This window comes from Medicago truncatula, chromosome 8 (assembly GCF_003473485.1).
Source record: "Medicago truncatula cultivar Jemalong A17 chromosome 8, MtrunA17r5.0-ANR, whole genome shotgun sequence".
Taxonomy (NCBI): domain Eukaryota; kingdom Viridiplantae; phylum Streptophyta; class Magnoliopsida; order Fabales; family Fabaceae; genus Medicago; species Medicago truncatula.
This window is the reverse complement of record NC_053049.1, coordinates 15,945,972-15,966,260: the sequence shown is the minus strand read 5'-3', so window position 1 is coordinate 15,966,260 and position 20,289 is coordinate 15,945,972. Positions and strand designations below refer to the sequence as shown.

The 20,289-nt window shown below is 32.5% G+C and overlaps 2 protein-coding genes across 2 annotated transcripts; one reads left to right on the top strand and one right to left on the bottom strand.

Moving 5' to 3' along the window:
* Positions 1–1,570: 1,570 nt before the first annotated feature.
* LOC11407712 (protein RBL) lies at positions 1,571–6,155 on the bottom strand. The gene is made up of 5 exons (XM_003627993.4): positions 6,029–6,155; positions 5,759–5,857; positions 2,530–3,617; positions 2,185–2,446; positions 1,571–1,959 (listed from the first exon to the last, which is right to left on the bottom strand). Exons 1-5 carry the CDS (start codon positions 6,045–6,047, stop codon positions 1,778–1,780), a joined length of 1,650 nt encoding a protein of 549 aa, XP_003628041.1. The 5' UTR covers positions 6,048–6,155; the 3' UTR covers positions 1,571–1,777.
* A 7,077-nt stretch (positions 6,156–13,232) lies between these two features.
* Positions 13,233–17,100, top strand: LOC11407201 (cysteine-rich receptor-like protein kinase 10). Its single transcript, XM_003627991.4, has 7 exons — positions 13,233–14,021; positions 14,846–14,953; positions 15,033–15,202; positions 15,441–15,651; positions 15,795–16,032; positions 16,120–16,270; positions 16,564–17,100. Exons 1-7 carry the CDS (start codon positions 13,250–13,252, stop codon positions 16,870–16,872), a joined length of 1,959 nt encoding a protein of 652 aa, XP_003628039.1. The 5' UTR covers positions 13,233–13,249; the 3' UTR covers positions 16,873–17,100.
* Positions 17,101–20,289: the final 3,189 nt, after the last annotated feature.

Here is a 20,289-nt window from a genome sequence, read left to right as displayed (position 1 = left end):
TATTCACCTGCAACTTATCTACTTTTAAATAAAGATCAATAGTGTTTTACACTTTATAATATAAGTTATTTTCGGGTTTATCTCTTGTAAAAAAAATTGGATTCAGTCATTGTAAAAAAAAAATGTTTCAAAATACCCTCGTAGGCCATCTGACTGTGCATGTTCAATGATATGAGAGGGGGTAAATCGAAATTTGCTCAAATTATTAGGGGGTAAACCAAAATTTGCTCAAATGATAGAGAAGTAAACTGAATTTTCTCAAATTATAGAGTGCAAAATTTTCCATGAAGATCCAAAACCAAAAAAAAAATTACAAGGAAGAAAACCCAAAAAACAAATTACTAACTTTGTCTTCAAGTGTGCAGGTTATAAGCATTTCCATTATCTACATAAGGTATATAATCATCATTATCAAGCTATGAAGAACAAGGTAGGAAACTAAAGACAAAGTACTAACTCAACACTAGTTAACATCCTTAAGGATTACATCTAGTAATATATGGAAGAATCTCATATTGTCCAACTTGGTTGAATCATTCAGGTGAATTGGAAAATTCAACTGGTTTTGATTGTTCTTGTTTTATCTCATGTCGTAATTGTGATTTAGGACATGGGACCTTGTTTTGTTGTATGATATTTGTGTCCCTCTATGCATGTTATCTCTCTTCATCGTGCCTTATCTTGCATGTCTACTTTTATTCAATTGTGATTGTATACTTGCGTCATTTTTACTCATTATACCATTTATGTCATGTGCCTACTTCTATTGATGTAATCTTGCACGTGTCAAAATAACTGTCGTATACTCATTTGCTTCTCAATTTAAAATTATTTCAACAAAAAAAAAAAATCAAAATTTTCAAAAATAAAAATGAGAATTTGAATCGATTAAAATGATTAAAGTCAATAAATTGAATCAATTCACACTATTAATGTTGATTCGAATCAAATGGGTCAGAGTTGAAATATATCTTTGCATCATGGCTATCCAACAAAAAACTCTTTTTTCAACTTCCTCCCTCACTTATTTTCGAACCTCCCACTCTAACCCCAAACAGAACCTATCACTATCCCATAACCTCTCCAAAATACTCAAATCTTTATTCTAAAAACCAATAACCCCCCTTTCATTCTTTCATCCTCAAATCGAAATTAATGGGTCCAAACCTAAGAATCAAGGCTGATGTCTCGAAACATTTTATCGGATTAAACAAAATTGCTTCGAGACATCCTAGATTACTATGATTGGCACATTAACTCTATAATTTGCTTTGATCAAAAGTATTATTTTTTTTATAAATTGTGATATTTATAATCATATATCAATAAAATATTAATCAATGCATATTTATATCAAGAAGTTTACATGCATATGTTTTATTATAAAAAATTTGTAAATCGGGGCTTCATAGGCAACCACATAATGTGGGTAAAAATTGCTTTTTGTACCATTCAAAAATAGTTTCATTTCATTTGTGTTGCTGAACATCACCTCAGAATTAAGTGTAACAAATGTGTAGATAACTTTTGCTATTGGCCTTGCTCTATATAAAATCAAACACAGAAAACATGTTCAATATTCTCAAATGTTGTATTGAATTCGATCTATCTAAACATCAAAACGTTTGCTTGCATGACCAAATCAATCATATTTATATATGGCTTGACCCCGCCTGATGAAAATTTGCTAAGCAGTTCTATCTTTAAAAATTGAGTAAAAAATATAGAAAAGAAATTAATAAAATGTACTTTGGTATAGGCGATTTACAATCTGCTGTCATTCATCAGACAGGTCTTTATAATAAAAACCATTACCATTGCTCTCATCAGCCAAAGATTTAGTTTTGGTTCTTGATGATTTGCTGGATTCTGAGGTTTTATCGACTCTTTCTGCCTGCAACTCCAACACCTTCTCTGATGGTTTCCGCTTCCTTTTAATTCGTGTTCCCACAGCATCATCTGTAAATAATGTTGAAGGCAAAATATCAAAAATGCAAACACTAGTAATGTTTTTTAAATAACAGAATCAATGTATTTGAAATATTCAAATTCTGAGAACAACATGGGCAAGAAACCTAACTCATAAAGGCCTCACAAAGTGGTTCAACAGTTCAATTGAAAAATTCGGATTCTTAAGAATGAAAATAATATGTTACAAGCATATTTTGAATGGCATGACATTACCTTCAACTGGACTTGAGGCATGACTCATCATATGTCCATTTGCTACCACTTCTTCGGAAAATGGTGATCCGGAGTTATTGCTGTCCCCAATCTTTGAAGAACTTTCTAAAAACCTGTCTTCCTGTTCAGGAACATCGCGGCAGGGAGATGCTGGCAGATAACATAGCTCTTCCTCGGACATATCAGAGTCGCTGAAAGCAGGATCCTTCTCTACTGTCTCAATGTCAACGTCCTCGTCTTCATTGACATCAGATCCTTTTACCTGCAAGGATATGAACTTGGTTGAGACCATAAAATGGAAAATGAAAGAATAATAAGTACTATGACCATATAACGTTCACATACCTTATCAGTCTCAGTATTCAAATCAAATTCATCTTCTCGCTCCACATACTCCTCATTTTCCTCGATCTCTTTGAAATCAGGAGCAAAAGCACTCCAGTTCTCAATGTAATCTTTGGCCCAGATATAAACTATGCCACTCAAAGAAACAGATACAACAATTGGACGTACAGGATGCCACGCTAAATCAATAAGGGCTTCCTTAGGCCCTTCAAGGATTTTTACAAGATGTCCAGCTCTATCCCATATGTAAATCTTGTGCTCTCCTTTACTAGCAGAACCACCAACAACCCACTCACCATCACCACTGAAACAGGGTGCCTTCCAGTGCACCTTCGTGATTGCATCTTGAAACTCACGGAACAAAGTTAAACATTTTGATCCTGCAGCCTTCAACTTCTCAACACCGTTTAGATCACTGAGGTTCTCGTTAAGTTCGGCTAGTGCTCTAACTTCATCTTTTGGCGGAAGAAGATTTTCATAGATCCTGATTACTCTATCATTTGAGTTTGTTAGAAGATACTGTCCATTCCTGCTGAATACAATGTTCTTCACTACTGAACCACCAGAGATAGGAACCATGGCACGCACCTCGCCATCTTTATTGTCAATTACAAGAATTTCACCTTTCGAGTTTCCTACATAAACCAGGTTTCCATACTTACTAAAACATGCAGCAGTAGGTGTGAAGGAGGTGCTTCCATCAGAACACTTGTTGCGTGAGGCAGGGTTTGGTCCACTTGGTTTCTCAGAGACAGAAACTTGAAGATAAATTGTATTTTCAGTGTTTAAGTCAACAATCATTGGAGCGCATGAGAGAGGACACGCCAAGCAGAGAGATGGTTTTGTGGACCCTGGATGAAGACGAGCTAGTAAAGGGGTTTGCTGCAAAACTCTTCTTTTTATCCTTTTACCACTCATGACATCCCACAGGGATAATGACTTGTCAGCAGCAGATACAATAATTCGATTACCACACTTTGACCAACAAATACTGGTGATGGGAGAAGAGCATTCATTATCTCGAAGCTCTTTAGCAATGCCCCTGGTTTCAAAATCCCAGATAACACAGCTTCCATCATTGCAGCCAGCTGATTCAATTTATCAAATCAAGTAACATGAGTGAGAAAGTTGGTAATGTAGAATATTTGAATAAATAATTCATAAAAGAGCAACACATGCTGCTATATTTTAAATCCAATCCACGCATTCAAATGCAAATTTATCACTATTGTCATCACCAGTATCTTTTTACTTTCCATACTATCATATCAATAGCAATAGCAATATATAGCATTTGACATCATACTCATTACATTACAATAGAATTGGACCAGAAAACAGGATAATGTTTATTGCTAAACAATCGATCTCTGCCCTAGTATCAATGTGGTATAGAGCGGATATATCAATACAGCACACTATCTATCTCATACCCCAGGTATCCAGGAGACATAGACTTTCACACCTTATACACACTTCAAACCTTGACAGAAACTACAGAAATTGAGACCTTACAGTGTAACCAATCGTGTTCATCTTCAATTACCAGAGTGGATTGCGGATTTTCGGATGAAAACAGAGAACAAGAGTGTTGATCTGCAAATGGCAATCTGCTCCTAACATTTTTCCTAATTAGGGCAACCAATCGACTTTACATATACAAATTAAATACCCAAAATATTCTAAGATCTACATGGTCAATGAAGAATGGCGGAGTGTAACCAAAACCACAAAAATGCTATAGCTGTATAGTGGGTAGCGGTATGACCACCACTTCAAAGTTTAATGAAACAATACATGAAATTTATATTGTATTAACACTCAAAAATAGAAGAACACACAAAACTAAAGATATTCATAACCAATAATCAAAGTTCATTATTATCAACATTAAAATCTATTATAAAGTAAATAAGCTTTAGGGCGAAAGGACCATCAAGAAGTTCAAATAAAAACAGGGTGAATGGCAATAAGTTGAGAGCAAATTTGGGTTTTTTGAAGAAATTCAGGTAGTGACTGCTACAACTGTTGTTCGTCTTCTATGCTATTTGGCTTAATATTTTCAAGCTCAATATTTTCAATTATAAAATAAAAATAAAAAAAAACAAATCTGCCTTTTTTTAAAACCAGGTTCCAGCTGACTGCAGGGAATCCGGGTTCGTTGCATCTTTCGACTGCAATTCTCTATAATAAGAAGAATTGCAACACGGGTGCAATATAAAACCTAGGCAAAACCCCTTAAATCGTGTATAACAACCAAATACAACTAAACTTATTTCTCTTCTAACTAACTATGAGAAGGGTATTTTGCTCATTAACATGCGTCATTTTTCAAACCAGGATTAGTTGCATATAAAAGAAAAGGGTAAGTGATTTTTTCCAGCAAGAATTGAATATGTATATCTTTATGTAAAAATAGTCCTACATCGAAAGCTTTTAAACAATAGAGAAGATGATTAACGTATAAAAGGCAGCGTGTATCCACACTTTGTTATACGATGGAATCCAAATCAGTGCACTTTTATAAAATAGTGTGTGTGGCTTCCGATATCCGGTTAATGTTGTGATAGTTTCCATGCTCATTAAAATAGGAAGACGGAATTAAATTTTTGTTGGTTCTGGTTTGTACGAATTGTGCACGGATTTCTGTGAACCAATTTGCAAAAGTACCACAAATTGGTAGGCAGTTCTCAGACAGTCTAGCGAATTACATAACTATGTTCAAATCCATTATAAAGTTAAGTTTTAAGATGTCCAAATAAAAACAGTGTGAATGACAATAACTTGAGGGCATATTTTGGTTTTCACAAGAACTTCACTGTAGGGCTGCGAAAACTGTTATTCCTCTACTATACTATTTGGCTGCAACTCAAAAATGCTACGCAATGCCGCTATAGCAGCCGCAGGAATAACAAATTCACAAAGCCACAAAAGATCACATGACTAAGCATCAACTAGAATTTAAACACAGACTTCTACAATCATTAGCAGAAACCTATCAAACATTTTGATGCCTCTGCCATTGCAATGCCACTGCGTCATTCGACCACAATTCTCTACAATGTGAAGAATTACGACGCAACCACAATATAAATGTCGGTAAAATCCTATAAATTTGATATAACTATTAACTACAACATACAATTAAACCTAATTCTTTTCAAACCAACTACAGAAAGGGTATTTTGGTCACTAAAATACACAATGTTTGAAAAAGAGAGAGAGTTACCAGCAAGAAGGGTACCGCGTCGATTGAAAGCAATACATTTCGTAATTCCATGTTCCAAATATTCTTCTATCACTTCTGGGAAATCACCTTGCAATGGATCTTCATTATCCAAAACGATAATTAATAATAATAATAATAATAATATCAGAACTTAGCATAAGAATAATATCGAAATTAACTAAAAATTAAAAAACGTTAAGAAGATTAGGAAGAATTAGTGCCCTAATAATAAGTATTGAAAAATTGGGAGAAGAAAAGAGGAAAACTAACCGATAATGGAGTTGTTCATGGTTTTCAAGAGAAGCGCGAAGTTGCATACGAGAGAGAGGGAAAGTGAAATGGGGAGTGAGATAAACTATCAATACGCAATTTCCTTAAAATTAACAAAATTTCAATTATCATAAAATTGGATAGCGCTAATCAATTTACCATCTCCACAAATTTTTCTTTTAGTCAATATGATGGTTTCTAAATACTCTCCTAAGATTTTGCACTTATGTCAAAATGTTTCATAAATTTGAAATTTTTTTTTTTTTTTCCATATCCTAAATTTCATAATATTTTTTTGGAGTAAATAGTCAATTTCTCCCCTGAAATTAACAAAACTTTAATTACCCCCATGAAATTTCACAACGTTAGTCAATTTACCCCCTCCGTCAAATTTTTCTGTTAGTGAACATGACGTTTTGCAAATATCCCCCTGAAGTTTTGCACTTATGTGCAAAATGCCCCCCAAACTTAAAAATTTATATTATTTTTTTCTTAAAAACAAACAATTAATAGTTAAATATTAAAGCTAACTATTAATTTTGGAGTTTGGAAAAACTACATACATATATACATCAAAATAGGGAAAAATGTGTATTTTTAAAGTGACAATAATGGTTATTTCTAATAGACAAATTATCATTTTTAGAGGTTTATAAACAAATTAATAATCAGATTTAAATTTATATTTTCTCCTTCACCATCATGGTCTTTTAACTCCTCCAACTCCTTCAACAATTTGCTCAAACCATTTAAACTACACAACCCCCAATATTAATCCACAAATCATCCCATTATTGTCACTTTAAAAAATACATATTTTTCCCCACTTTGGAGCCTATTTTGATGTATATATGCATGTAGTTTTCCCAAATTCCAAAATTAATAGTTAGTTTTAATATTTAACTATTAATTGTTTGTTTTTTTAAAAAAAAATAATATAAATTTTTAAGTTTGGGGGGCATTTTGCACATAAGTGCAAAACTTCAGGGGGATATTTGCAAAACGTCATGTTCACTAACAGAAAAATTTGACGGAGGGAGTAAATTGACAAACGTTGTGAAATTTCATGGGGGTAATTAAAGTTTTGTTAATTTCAGGGGGTAATTGATGAAACTTACAATTTCAGGGGGGAAATTGACTATTTACTCTATTTTTTTTCTTATCCAAAACATGCAAATTTGGATTTAGTAATTGGCCAATGAAAATTTATATATTATCCAACAACCTGAGTGACTATAGAATGGTGAAAGCTGAACAAAAAAGTAACAAAAGGGTCTTATCGTTAAAAATGTAATCAAATGTGTTAATTTAATCGTTGAAAGTGAACTTAACAAAAGAATGGTAAAATGTTCAAAATCATGCCAAAAAAACTGAAATTCAATCGTTGCAAGTTTAAGATAATGCAATCGAAGCTGCTCAAATAAAATGGTTCATTATGGTTCACATTTAGAGATTCAGAAACACATGTAGTTGATCATATAACAGAATGAAAAAGATAAGCAATAGTCACTCCTTTTCTAAACTAAGACAAATATAATATGTCACCCACTTATAACCATATTATGGAGTAATTGCTTATTTAATCCATATATATCCTAAAATTTATATTTACTCCATATATAACGCAGCCATATATTTTGACATCTTGGTTATGTCAATTATATGTCATTTATGTGTTTCGTCATGTATGCCATGCATTAGTTTGACCAGGGAACATATATGATTGTATACCGTCAAAACTTAGCTAATATGCTTCACAATCAGTGATAATGCAGTCACTTTTAAGGATAAGAAAGAGAAAAAAAATCAAGTTCAGGGGCATTTTGCACATAAGTGCAAAACTTCAGGGGGTATTTGCAAAATGTCATGTTGGCTAACAGAAAAATTTGACGCAGGGGGTAAATTAATTAACGTTGTGCAATTTCAGAAGGATAATTGAAGTTTTGTTAATTTCAGGGGGTAATTGACGAAACTTACAATTTCAGATGGGTAATTGCCTATTTAGGCCCCGTTTGGATAAACAACTTATATAGATGCTTATAGCATTAGAGCTTATAACAGTAGAGCTTACATCATAAACTCTTCTACTTGATAAGTTATTTATGTTTGGATATGTACACTAAAAAGTACTTACATAAATTGAAGTGTTTAGATGTGACATTACATAAACAATTATCGAAATTTTAAATATTTTTAATTTAACAAAAAAAATCAAAGAATTGAACCACAATTATCAAGATTTTTTTTGATAAAATTAATCAAGATGTAAAAAACAATATTATAATATATTAATTATAATTTTTATATATATATTTAAAATTTCGATAATTGTTTATGTAAGTAATTTTTAGTATAATCAATCTTCATACATATCCAAACATAAATGTTTATACATACTTGATAATTACATAAATGTATCAACATTTAGTTTTAGTCGCTCGAAAAATTTTCTTCAACTTTTAGTCCTTAAAAAATGTTCCATTTTAATTTTGATCCATCCTTTAAAGTAAACTCATATGTAGAATTCTTATTTTTAAATAAAATAAGAAAAAAATCATAATTTTATAAGAATCTCTCCAAAAAAAAATAGGAATTTTTTAACAAAACATGAATTTGATATGAATTTTTATATTTTTTACAGTTAAATATTCATATTTAATTTGTGTTTTGTTAAAAAAATCTAATTTTTTTTACAATATTCTACACATTTCTGCATAATTTTATTAAAACAATACAAAAAATTTCTTAAAAAATTGGAACCAAAAGTAGTGATTGAAAATCTTATAGGGACTAAAAGTGGAAGAAAAATTTAAAGGTCTAAAACGAAAAATTGGTACATCTATAGGGACCAAAAGCATATTTAACAAAAAAAAAAACATTTATTTTTGTTAATTCATTTATCTTTCATTACTTATTTTATTTACTTTTTTTTAAGAAGTTAAAGTGGAATATATTATTAAACTGCCTGGAAATTACAGCACAAGAAGTGCCAAAAATCTGTAAAAATTAGTATCAGTTTACATCAAGAAACAACAAGGCCTAGGGAAAGAAAAAGGGTCAAATCTGCCCCTTTACAAAAATATTCTCAAACAAGATAAAAGACTAAGCCACCACAAATGATAAGTAAAATCAAAATTAGGACGATTTGCTTTCAGCCACCAATATGATTGAAGTTTAATTTTGTTAAGTAGATGAGTTAATGAGGCCTCTTTTTTATTCAAGACCTGAGCATTTTTTTGGCTCCAAATCACTCACTCATACACTTGAAAGCCAAATGAGATTAAAAGAAAAACGGATACTTTTAGGAAAACCGCCTAAGGTTTCAAAATGAAGTAAATGATCTAACAAATGTTTAGGATGCACAATGGTGAAACCAAGAAAGTTAGAGATATTGTACCAAAGTTTACCAAAAAAATTGCAAGAAAGGAATAAATGATTTGTGTCCTCCATCATGCCACAACCATCCACACAAAGCTGAGCATTAGACTCTAAAATGTGTCTACTAACTAAGTTGTCTATTGTTGGTAACCGATTACGCAGCAGACGCCAAACAAATAGACCGACTTTTAGGGGCGCCTTCTTATTCCAAATTTCGTTTTTGCGATCAATTTCCAATTTATTGACCGATGTCAACGTGTAATTATAAGCACTTGTGACATTATAATTGTTGGAAGCATGCAAATGCCAAATCCACTTGTCAGAAAAATTAGGCTGTAGAACAATGTTAATTAAAATCTCACAACACTCCTGAACCTACTCCTCCTCCCAAGCTAATAATCTATGTCTCCACTTCCACGCCTTACCATCCTCCCTCCACACAAGAGAGCACATTTCGGCCATATTTGTCAATTTATTATCATCAAGATAAAAAAAGACAACTAAAACTACTCTTCGTCACCATGTCATCTATCCAAGGATCCTACCAAAATAAAGTTTGAGAACCATCACATTACTCCTGCCGTAAATTATCGTCAAACCATCGACTAACTCCCACACCAACGCCACTTTTAATAATAATCAAATTATTCCACCAAAATGAATTAAACTAACCCCCCCCCCTGCGCTATACTTCCACCTAGCTCCCCGTATCTCGCTGGTAAAACTTTATACCACATATTTTCTCAACTCTCGTCCTCCATCACCATTTATCAAGTAGAGCCAAATTTAGTATCCTTTGCACTCCCAACCCACCATTTTTACTTTTGGAACAAATAGTGTTCCAATTAATCCAAGCTATTTTCCTAATATCCCCCCCGTTTTGGTTAATTCTACCAATGCTACTGCTTTTGCTTTAGTGTTATTTATTGATTGAGAAAATAGAAAATTGGTGATGATTGAAGAGTATTGTGAGAGTTTAATTAAGATGAAGGTAGAAATTAAATAAAAATAATAAAGTCGGGAGGTGTAGAATATAAGTTTTAAATAAGTGGGGGAGGGATGGAGTAAAAGGATAGTGGACTGAGGAGAATATGGGTTTGCAACGAGTGGCCGATCCGAATAAATATAGGAAAACAGGGGCTAGAGAGTCAATCTTTTGAACATGGAAAAAGAAATAAGAGAAGAGCAGAGAAAGAGAGAAACCCTAGCCGCAAGAAGGACAAGTCAGAAAACAGAGATATTCAAAGGATTCGAGGTAAGGGGGAGAATCCTTACACTTTAGGGTATCTTAATCTATGATGGGATTGAGAGGGTTGTATTAGATTTTAATATGTTGTTGTTATGATGTGAATTTTTATGAGAGGATGAAGATGAATGAATTAAAAGATGAAGTTGAAAGATAAGAATTGAGGAAAACTAGTTTTGATTTTGAATTGAGTTTTTATTCTTAAAAAGAGTGGATAATCCGGTAGGTTAACGAATGACTAATGTTTGAATGTTAAGGTAGTTATAGAGTGAAGATTAAGGTCGAGTTTGATGAGTTTGGGGTCGAAAACAAGATTAGGAAAGGTTCCCTAAGGCGAAAATGCCGAAAATCTGCGATTTCTGTAACCTGACACAGGCGCACGGTCGTGCAACTTGGGAGCACAACCCGTGCATATCTCACGATAGAATTTAGTCACAAAAGATTATTCATTTCTATGGGATTAAATCCCATAGTATTTATTAGAAATAAAAGAGAAAGAAAACATAGAGATTATGGAAGCCAATATTCTCGCATTTATAGCTACTGCACTCTTCATTCTAGTTCCTACTGACTTTTTACTTATAACTTACGTAAAAACGGTAAGTTAAAGTGACTAATTTTAATTAAACATGACTTTTGATTTCTTATCAATGCGATGACAATGATTGAATAAAGAAAAAAGGGTTTCCATTTCGGGTCTTTCTCTTAAATAAAAAAAATAATGTATACTAATAAGTTTAAATTATTGAAAAATGTGAACAAATTTATAATTTAATTCAAAGTACTAAAAAAATCCTAAATCTTATCTATTTAAGAAAAAAGTTTGGCCTGATCTGACCTGTCAAAGGCTAAGCCGTAGGCCTCTGTAGGCTGGCCTGACCAATTAATATCCTATATGACATCTAACCTCTTAGTGGATGTTGAGCGTTGAGTTTGTTCTATCTTAGTCTTTTCTTATCTTTTTCTTGTTGTACTTCCGCCGATCCTATTTATAAGAAAAAATTGACTTTTTAGATTCATTGAGTAATTGACTTATCTTGTTTAAAATATATACAAAATACATCATTTATGCGATAAATTAAAAAATCAAATATTTCTTATAAATAAGATCGGAGGAAGTATTCTTAAATGATAGTTACTTGAAGACATATAAAAAATGCAAATTTGATAATTATTATGAGAGAGATAGTAAAAATCGTACAAAATAAATTTGGTAAAGGTAAAGCAGTACCTCACAAGACAGTTACATTCACGTAATAAATAAAAACATAGACAGTTACACTCACGGTAGAATAATGCTGATGCTTATTACACATGCTTGTTTTTTTATTTGTGTCACATGATTATGCGTAGAGTATCCACATTATTTCAAAGGTAACCTAGAATTTTACTTTAAGTAAAATTATCGTTTTTCCTTTTTTATTCATACACTTTTTTTAATAGAGTATATTTGAACATTAAAATTTGAACAACTTATGTGACAACTTGTATTTTTTTTAAGAGTCTAAAATAGAATTAGAAACAACCAACTTATTTTATGTGACAACTTATAAAACCACACTAAAAATAACTCATAATTTTTAGGCAAATTCTATGGTACATCCAATAATTTGAGTGTATTGGTACACCAAATCCTTAAATTAATAGTTAAATAAGTTATTTTTTGTAGGAAAAAATTATTTTCTATCACCTATGATTATAATAACTAAATCTTATTCACCAAAATCGTCAACGCAATAAAATTTGATTTTTCTGAATTCTTATTACTCATAATAGAGAATTTTGATTATCTTTTACAATAAAATGTAAAAAAAATTAGTATGATTTTTATAAAAAATGAAATGATATTTTTTCTTATAAAATGATATTTTCTAAAATATATATGTCAACAAACACCTATTTTCTTCATAAAAAATTATAGTTAATTTATAAAAATTGTAAGCGAGAGTATCGGTACACCGTAATTTGCAGGTGTACCGTAGAAGTTCCCTAATTTTTATAGTATATTTTTCATTCTATCTTAAACAAATTAAGACTTGGTTTTATAAATTGTCCCATAAATTATCAATTTTTTTTAAATACCACTACTCTTTTTAATAAGTGTGAAATGGTCTAATATACCTCTCTCTTTGTCAACAACCCAATATAATCTATACTTGAAATAATTAATCCTACTAGTATCATAATACGAAAAATTCTTTGTCAACTATCGTAAGGATAAAGTTGCACATAATTTATCAAACCGATCTTTGACTAAATATTCAAGTTTTTTATTTTCATTTTTTAACAATCTTGCGTTTTTGTTCACAAGTGCCTTTCAAGTTTTTCAACTCACTCAAGGTGGATATAATAAAGTGAACAAAATGATACTCATAAAATTTGGTCGTGTTTATATTCATCATTCAATTATTCAATTTATTTAAAAATTAAATTAGATTTTAATAGAATGAGCTTGTAATGACCGCTGTACATATTCAATAATTAAAATTTAAACTGTCATGATCATGTTCACGTATATGATGACCAAAAAAAATTAAAATCAAACATGTAAAAAATGTCAACTAATACTATGAAGTATGAACATTTCATAACACAGCATGACATGTACGAGGTTGGTTAGCTTCATGGCCTTGTTCCTTCTCCTCTTTGTCCTAATCACCTCAATTAGTGCACAAACACCAATTTATATGTACAATTTTTGCAACTCAACACAAAAATCTCTAAGCACTTCATACCAATCCAATGTTAACAACCTTCTTTTATGGTTCAACTCTGATTCTGCCACTGGAAAAGAATCTAACCACACCACCTTAGGAAACAATGATGATGCTGTTTACGGAAGCTATGATTGTCGTGGTGACATCGCGGATCAATTTTGTCGTTTTTGTATCAATAGTGCTATTAATGAAATTTCTCAACGTTGTCCTAATGGTGTGTCAGCTGTAATATGGTATGATATATGCATTATTCGTTACTCGAACCAAAATTACTTTGGAAAAGTTGTCGTAACACCGTCATGGAATATTACTGGCTCCAATAGCGTAAAGGACTCAACAGAAATTGGGAAAGCAGTAGATTTGATGAGGAGTTTGATGAGAAAGATGACAGAAGCGAACCAATCATGGGCAACGAGTGAGTTGAATTGGAGTGATACGGAGAAAAGGTACGGTTTGGTTCAGTGTTCTGGAGACCTTAACAATGATGGGTGCACAGAGTGTTTGGAGACATTGTTCGACAAAATTCATCTGTGTTGTGGGACTAAGGTAACATGGGCTCTTGTAGCTCCAAGTTGTGGGATTAGATTTGATGATCAATTGTTCTATCAGTTAACTGAGAATACAGGATCTTCTTCTCCTGTGCCAAATCCAGGTAATATTTCATATTTGACTTGGTAATTTGGATTCCTTTCAAGGTTTAGATTGTAGAAAACTATGAATAAATAGTGATCTGGACGGGATCAGAAGTGACGGTTGGGGTATGTACGATGCGATGGAGTAGTGTGATTCTTTGCTGGAATGCGGTGGATCTTCATTGGAGGACTGTTGTTCTTTGCTAGAGTGAGGTGGTGTACCTGCGAAGACACTTCAACGCTCAAGTCAAAGGTTTCAAGGTGCTTTGAGGTTTTTCTCGAAATAAGAATGTGTACCTGTTTTTTCCGTGAGGGTACTCTACTATAGATTGTTGAGCATGTCATGTAAGAAAAACTGGTTGTGCCCCTCTCAGCGCAAAGGCCAAACGATTGTTCGATCGTTTTGATGGCCCATCTTGGCTCTGAGCGCCTTATTGTCTGAAGTCTGAACCACAACTCTTTGCCAACGTAGGTGGTCTGTAATGGACTTGCCTCCCTTGTTGGGCCTTTCATTCCGGGGCTGAATCATCTGACTCCAGGATCGGGCATTGACCGAGTCCGGAAATACAGTTGAAGTTGTTAGGGGTAGAGGAAATATGAAAGAAAGAAGATGATTCCTATTCTTTAACACACATTTGGTTATTTTATCCGGATTATTGTCTGAATTATTTTATTTTGGAATAATTACTTAACTTTAAGTCTTCGCTTCTTTTTATTCTTGCTAAACCAATGCATTTGAAATATTTGAACTTTCCTGTATATTCATTTGAAGGAGCAAGTATACACATTTGCTCTATAAATTAGGAAAATAGATGTATCGTTTTAATCAATGTCATTGTTGCAGCCAAGAACGAAGGAGCAAGTAAGAGCAAAACCTTGATCATCACCTTATCAAGTGTACTCGTGGCAGTAGCTTTAGTATGTTTTTGTGTCTTCGTGAGATTAAGAAAAGGTAATTGTAACAACTTACATACATGTTTAAATTTCTGTAAGGTTATGTCACGAATTATCCTTACAAGTTTCTTTGGTAGGTGGATTGATATTCAAGAACATTCCTAATGCAATTCATGATCATGTTCAAAGAGATGATTCATTGGATGGAGACCTTCCAATAATCCCTTTAACAGTAATTCATCAGAGCACTAATTATTTTTCCGAGTCGTCTAAACTAGGGGAAGGTGGATTTGGCCCTGTTTACAAGGTACATCGCCAGTTTTCAATCTAAACCGTGCAATCTCATACTAACAGCCAAGATATTTTAAAGTTGAATATGTTATCGTACAATCTGAACTCATATTAACGTCAGAAAACGCTTACTATGTGTCAAACGTTCTGCAACTACAAATCAAGATCTGTATATTACCGATGAATACATAGTTTTCCTTTTCAAGTTTGACATACTCATGTTCTCTTTACTTTCTTTTCCATTTTTTTGTCAGGGTACTTTACCAGACGGGACAGAAATTGCGGTAAAAAGGCTTGCAGAAGCATCTAATCAAGGTTTAGAGGAGTTTAAGAATGAAGTAATATTCATAGCTAAATTGCAACACAGGAACCTTGTGAAGCTATTAGGTTGCTGCATTGAAGAAAATGAAAAGATATTAGTATATGAGTACATGCCAAATTCAAGTCTTGACTTTCATCTTTTCAGTAAGTTTTGAAAATCCTAATGATTAGAATCTACTTTTATACTTGCTCCAATTTAGGGCTAGCATTTTTCTATATGTATAGCACTAGCGGTGCGTATCTGTTTTCCTCAATAACATGAATGCAATGTTCATTTTGATTGGTAGATGAAGAAAAACATAAGCAACTAGATTGGAAATTACAACTAAGCATTGTAAATGGAATCGCAAGAGGACTACAATACCTGCATGAGGACTCTCGACTTAGAGTCATCCATCGAGATCTGAAAGCCAGCAACGTTCTTCTGGACAGTGAAATGAATCCAAAAATATCAGATTTTGGTTTGGCAAGAAAATTTGAAAGCGGACGAATTGAGACAAAAACAAAAAGAGTTGTTGGTACCTAGTAAGTATTATTGGCAATTCTTTTCTGAATCAAATATTAGAAAATTCCCCATAATCTTACAACTAACATTCTATTGATTTTAAACAGCGGATACATGGCTCCAGAATATGCTATGGTTGGAGTGTTTTCAGTTAAATCCGATGTTTATAGCTTTGGAGTTCTTATATTAGAAATCATTTATGGAAAAAGAAATGGTGAATTCTTTCTCTCCGACCATAGGCAAAGTCTTCTATTACATGTGAGTTTTGCTGATCATATCTTATCAATTCAACATATTGAATTTAAATGAAAAATATGTGTGTAATAATCCAACTATTCCTAGAAATAGTTTTATAATACCATTATAAAATATCTTATGTTTCTTTAAATGAGAGCCTCTTGGATATAAAACCTATATATTATATAAACAAACCTTGTAAATTTTTTGGATACAAAGTATCCCAAAAGTTGTGGTGATAACTTAAATGGATTTTTAGATTTTCTGACAAAATGTTCCAATTCAAGTGTCTAAATATTCATAATTGTATGCAGACATGGAGACTTTGGTGTGAAGGAAAATGCTTGGAAAAAATCCATCCAATCCACAAAGAATCATACATTGAAAGTGAAGTAATGAAATGCATACACATAGGTTTATTGTGTGTACAAGAAGATGCAGCAGATCGACCAACAATGTCCACCGTTGTTGTCATGCTAGGTAGTGACACAATAACCCTTCCAAATCCCAAGCCACCAGCATTTTCAGTGACAAGGGTTTCCGATGAAGAAGGTACAACTTCAAAAAGTTCTAAAGATAATTATGTTAATGAAGTACCAATAACTATCGTCTCCCCTAGATAGTTTATAGCCCGATTTGAATATATGTATATATTATGAGAAAAAGGAAAGTCTTAGAACATGCACCTAGATTTTCTTCTGTAACTTTTATGCTTTGACTTGTTCTAAAAGGTTTCATTTTGAGACAAAAACACACAAGGTTTGTACAAGTTCGTTTTACAACTCGAAATACTTCTTCACCCTCACTTTAAGGAATAACGCTAATGACGACAAATACAAACACTTGACTTAGTTTTCTTGTAACAATAACCTTGATGGCTGGTGTGCAAACTAAGTCAAAGGATCTCTCGTATTTCTTGAATGAGTATAGCTAGTATAAAAGTTTTCATTTAGTGAATACAAAAGTTGATGGGGGCGAATCGAGCATAAAACTTAATGCTCAAACGCCTCAGAGATTGTCATTTCTGTGTGTTCTTTCCATTGTCAAACTGTAGAGGTTTGATGGTGGTAAAATTTTAAATTGGCAAAAGAATATGAACTTCCATTTTATAATACTTAAGGTGGTGTATGCCTTGAACACTCCAAGTCCAAGACATAGAGGAAACATGATCAATGTTGACACTTATGAGAAGAAAAAATGGAACAATGATATAAATCTTCCCTGCGCTCATTCTAAATGGTATGTCTGCTGTATTATTTGATGTGTGCAAAGAGGCATGATACTCTAAGTTTCTTTTAATCGTGTCAGTAACTATGGAAGAAATGCATAAATAAACACAAATTTCAAGTGATTTCTAACACGTATATGCGGATAAAATAATTGTCTCCTTCGCAATGATATTTCTCTTGAGATATGGACTGGCCGAAGGTTCAATGTGTCGTTCATTAAGATTTGTCGTTGTGATGTTTGTCTGAAACACATATTTTCAAATAAAGTTAGACCAAAAATATATAAGCATTTCTCTTTGGATTGACTTATTTAATTTGAGCTTAAATACTGGCGTAAGTTTTGTTAGTCTATTTGGGAGTCGGAGAAGTGGGTTATGAGATCCGAGATGGAATTCATGACACATTAGGCTCCAACTCTATCTTAGGCTCCAAGATTCGTCTTCCTCTATTATGACACATTAGGCTGCAACTCTATCTTTGAATGGAAGAGTATTTTATCAGTGCTCTCTAGTCCTTTAGATATTGGTCCTCTTGTTAACCTTCTTGATTTGCTCCATCAATTCGCTAGTAATATAAAAATATCAAGGTGCATACTAAAAGAGGTTGCTTCATAAAACAAACTGAGATATCTGAATTCTTCTATAAACTCAATCTCTTTAACCATCATGTTCACTTTTCAAGGATGATAGCTTAGGTCTAAATCATACTTCCTCTGGTACTATATATATAAGAACATTTAACTTTTTTGATTCATTCCATAAATAATGTATTTGATCTATATTTTATAACAAATACATCAATTACTCTATAAGTCTAAAAAGTTAATTTTTTCTTATAAATAGGACCGTTAGTAGTTTCATCCATATGTATTATCTCATGTTCAACCCTTTCTGAATTGAACAGATACTGCAGATTCTCTTACAATAACTGAACACTTTCAATGTTGTTCTATATTTTCTAAATATCATTACCACTTGAAACCTATTTCAACTTTTGGACTTCATTCATTAATACAACAACGTCGTAGACTGTGTTGATGGAATAAGATGATATCAGTGATCGTAAAAATAAAAAGGCTAAAATATAATTTTAGTTTCTGCAAATATGTCTTGTTTTGGTTTTAATCCTTGTAAAAAAAAAATTATAGTCCTCAGGGCTATTTTCAAAAACAAAAAATTTTGCAGGGATCTTTTTAAAAAACAAAATATTTTGCAGGGACCAAAAACTACAAAATAGGTTCAGTCATCATGTGCCACGTATGCAAATCATCACAAAAATGGGGTCAGGGACTATTTTAAAAAACAAAAAAATTTGCAAGGACCAAAAACAATTTTTTTTTTTACCGGGACTAAAACCAAAACGAGATATATTTGCAGGGACTAAAACCATATTTTAGCCAAAATTGTTGCATAGATTACGAAGTAATATATGGCTTGTTTTTTTTTTTTTTTTTTAATAAAAGATCAAGTATGTGTCGAAAATTCTGACCAAAGACTATCAACGTCGTAGTGTATGACTGCTGGCCAAACTGTTTTTTTACACCACTAACAATCGAATTGGGAAGTACCCGTGCTACAGTGTGTTTGAACAAGGTAATTGAGAAATTTTAAAAAATTTAAAATTTTAGGCAATTCAAACTATTCAATTTAAGTTCACTCAAACGGGAAAGTGGTTGTCTCCCCCATCACAAAACAATGAAATGGTTGTCATGGTTGTCTCCCCCATCTCAAATCTGAAAACAGTGTTTCAAGCTCTCTCCCTCATGGCTGCTCCCCCACCTTCATGGTTGACATCCACCCGCCCCCCACCAAAACCACCATGGCTAGGATACGTCCTAGATCTCTTGCTTGCTGATGTTTCTCTGGTCCACTCTTTTAATGGTTTGTTTTGTGTTTTATTGTTAATTTTATTTTGTTTTAAGTATGTCTTCATGGTGTTTGATGAAATATCCCAAGGGAGCTTAACTTGCTGGAATAGAATTTTGATTGCAAAACTACTTGTGGGCACCCACCTATCTCAACATCCTCACCACCAAACAAATTGATTCTAGGCATGTGGATACTTTGGACAAATTCGAGACAATTTATAGTCGAACCGTGCTTGCAAAAGTTAAAGAAATGATCCGTAACTCTGGATAAATTTAAAGACTTTGGACTCTCTTTTCAACTTTGCCATAGATCATACGTGGAAGAATTTGTCATGGTTGTTTGGATCTAAGGATGGGAAAGGAGTTGCATCTTTGTATTTGTGTTCTGTGTATCAAATCTTGGTTGACTTATTTTTCATGTTTAGCTTTAGTGTGTGGATGGGGTATGTCCCAACACATTTGTTTGTTTATGTTGCTCCTTGTTTCAATGATGGCTTTGTTCCAGCTTCTATTTAATGAAAGTTGTTTCACTTAAAAAAAAAACTATTCAATTTAATTACTTTCATTTCTCAATACTTTTGTTTGGATGGAGTAATAAAAAATAATTTGTCATCATTTTTGGGCAACTTTTATAAATATTTATTTTTTTTGCCAAATTTAAATTGAAATTAGGGGTCAATTTGCAAGTTTCAAAAAATTTGAGGGGTCAATTTGCAATTTTTTTGAAATTTATTGAGGTCAAATTGAAAATTTTGAGGACCAAAATGCAAAATTTGAAAAAACAAAACAATGAAGGAAGTTTGAAATTCTTAGCTTTTAGATATCATTTGAAATTATCTAAATTTAACTTAAACAAAATCCTTCCTAAATTTTCATCATTTTGAAAACTCTTCAAATTAACATCCAAAAAATGAAGTTCGCCTTAAAATATTTGAATTCACTAA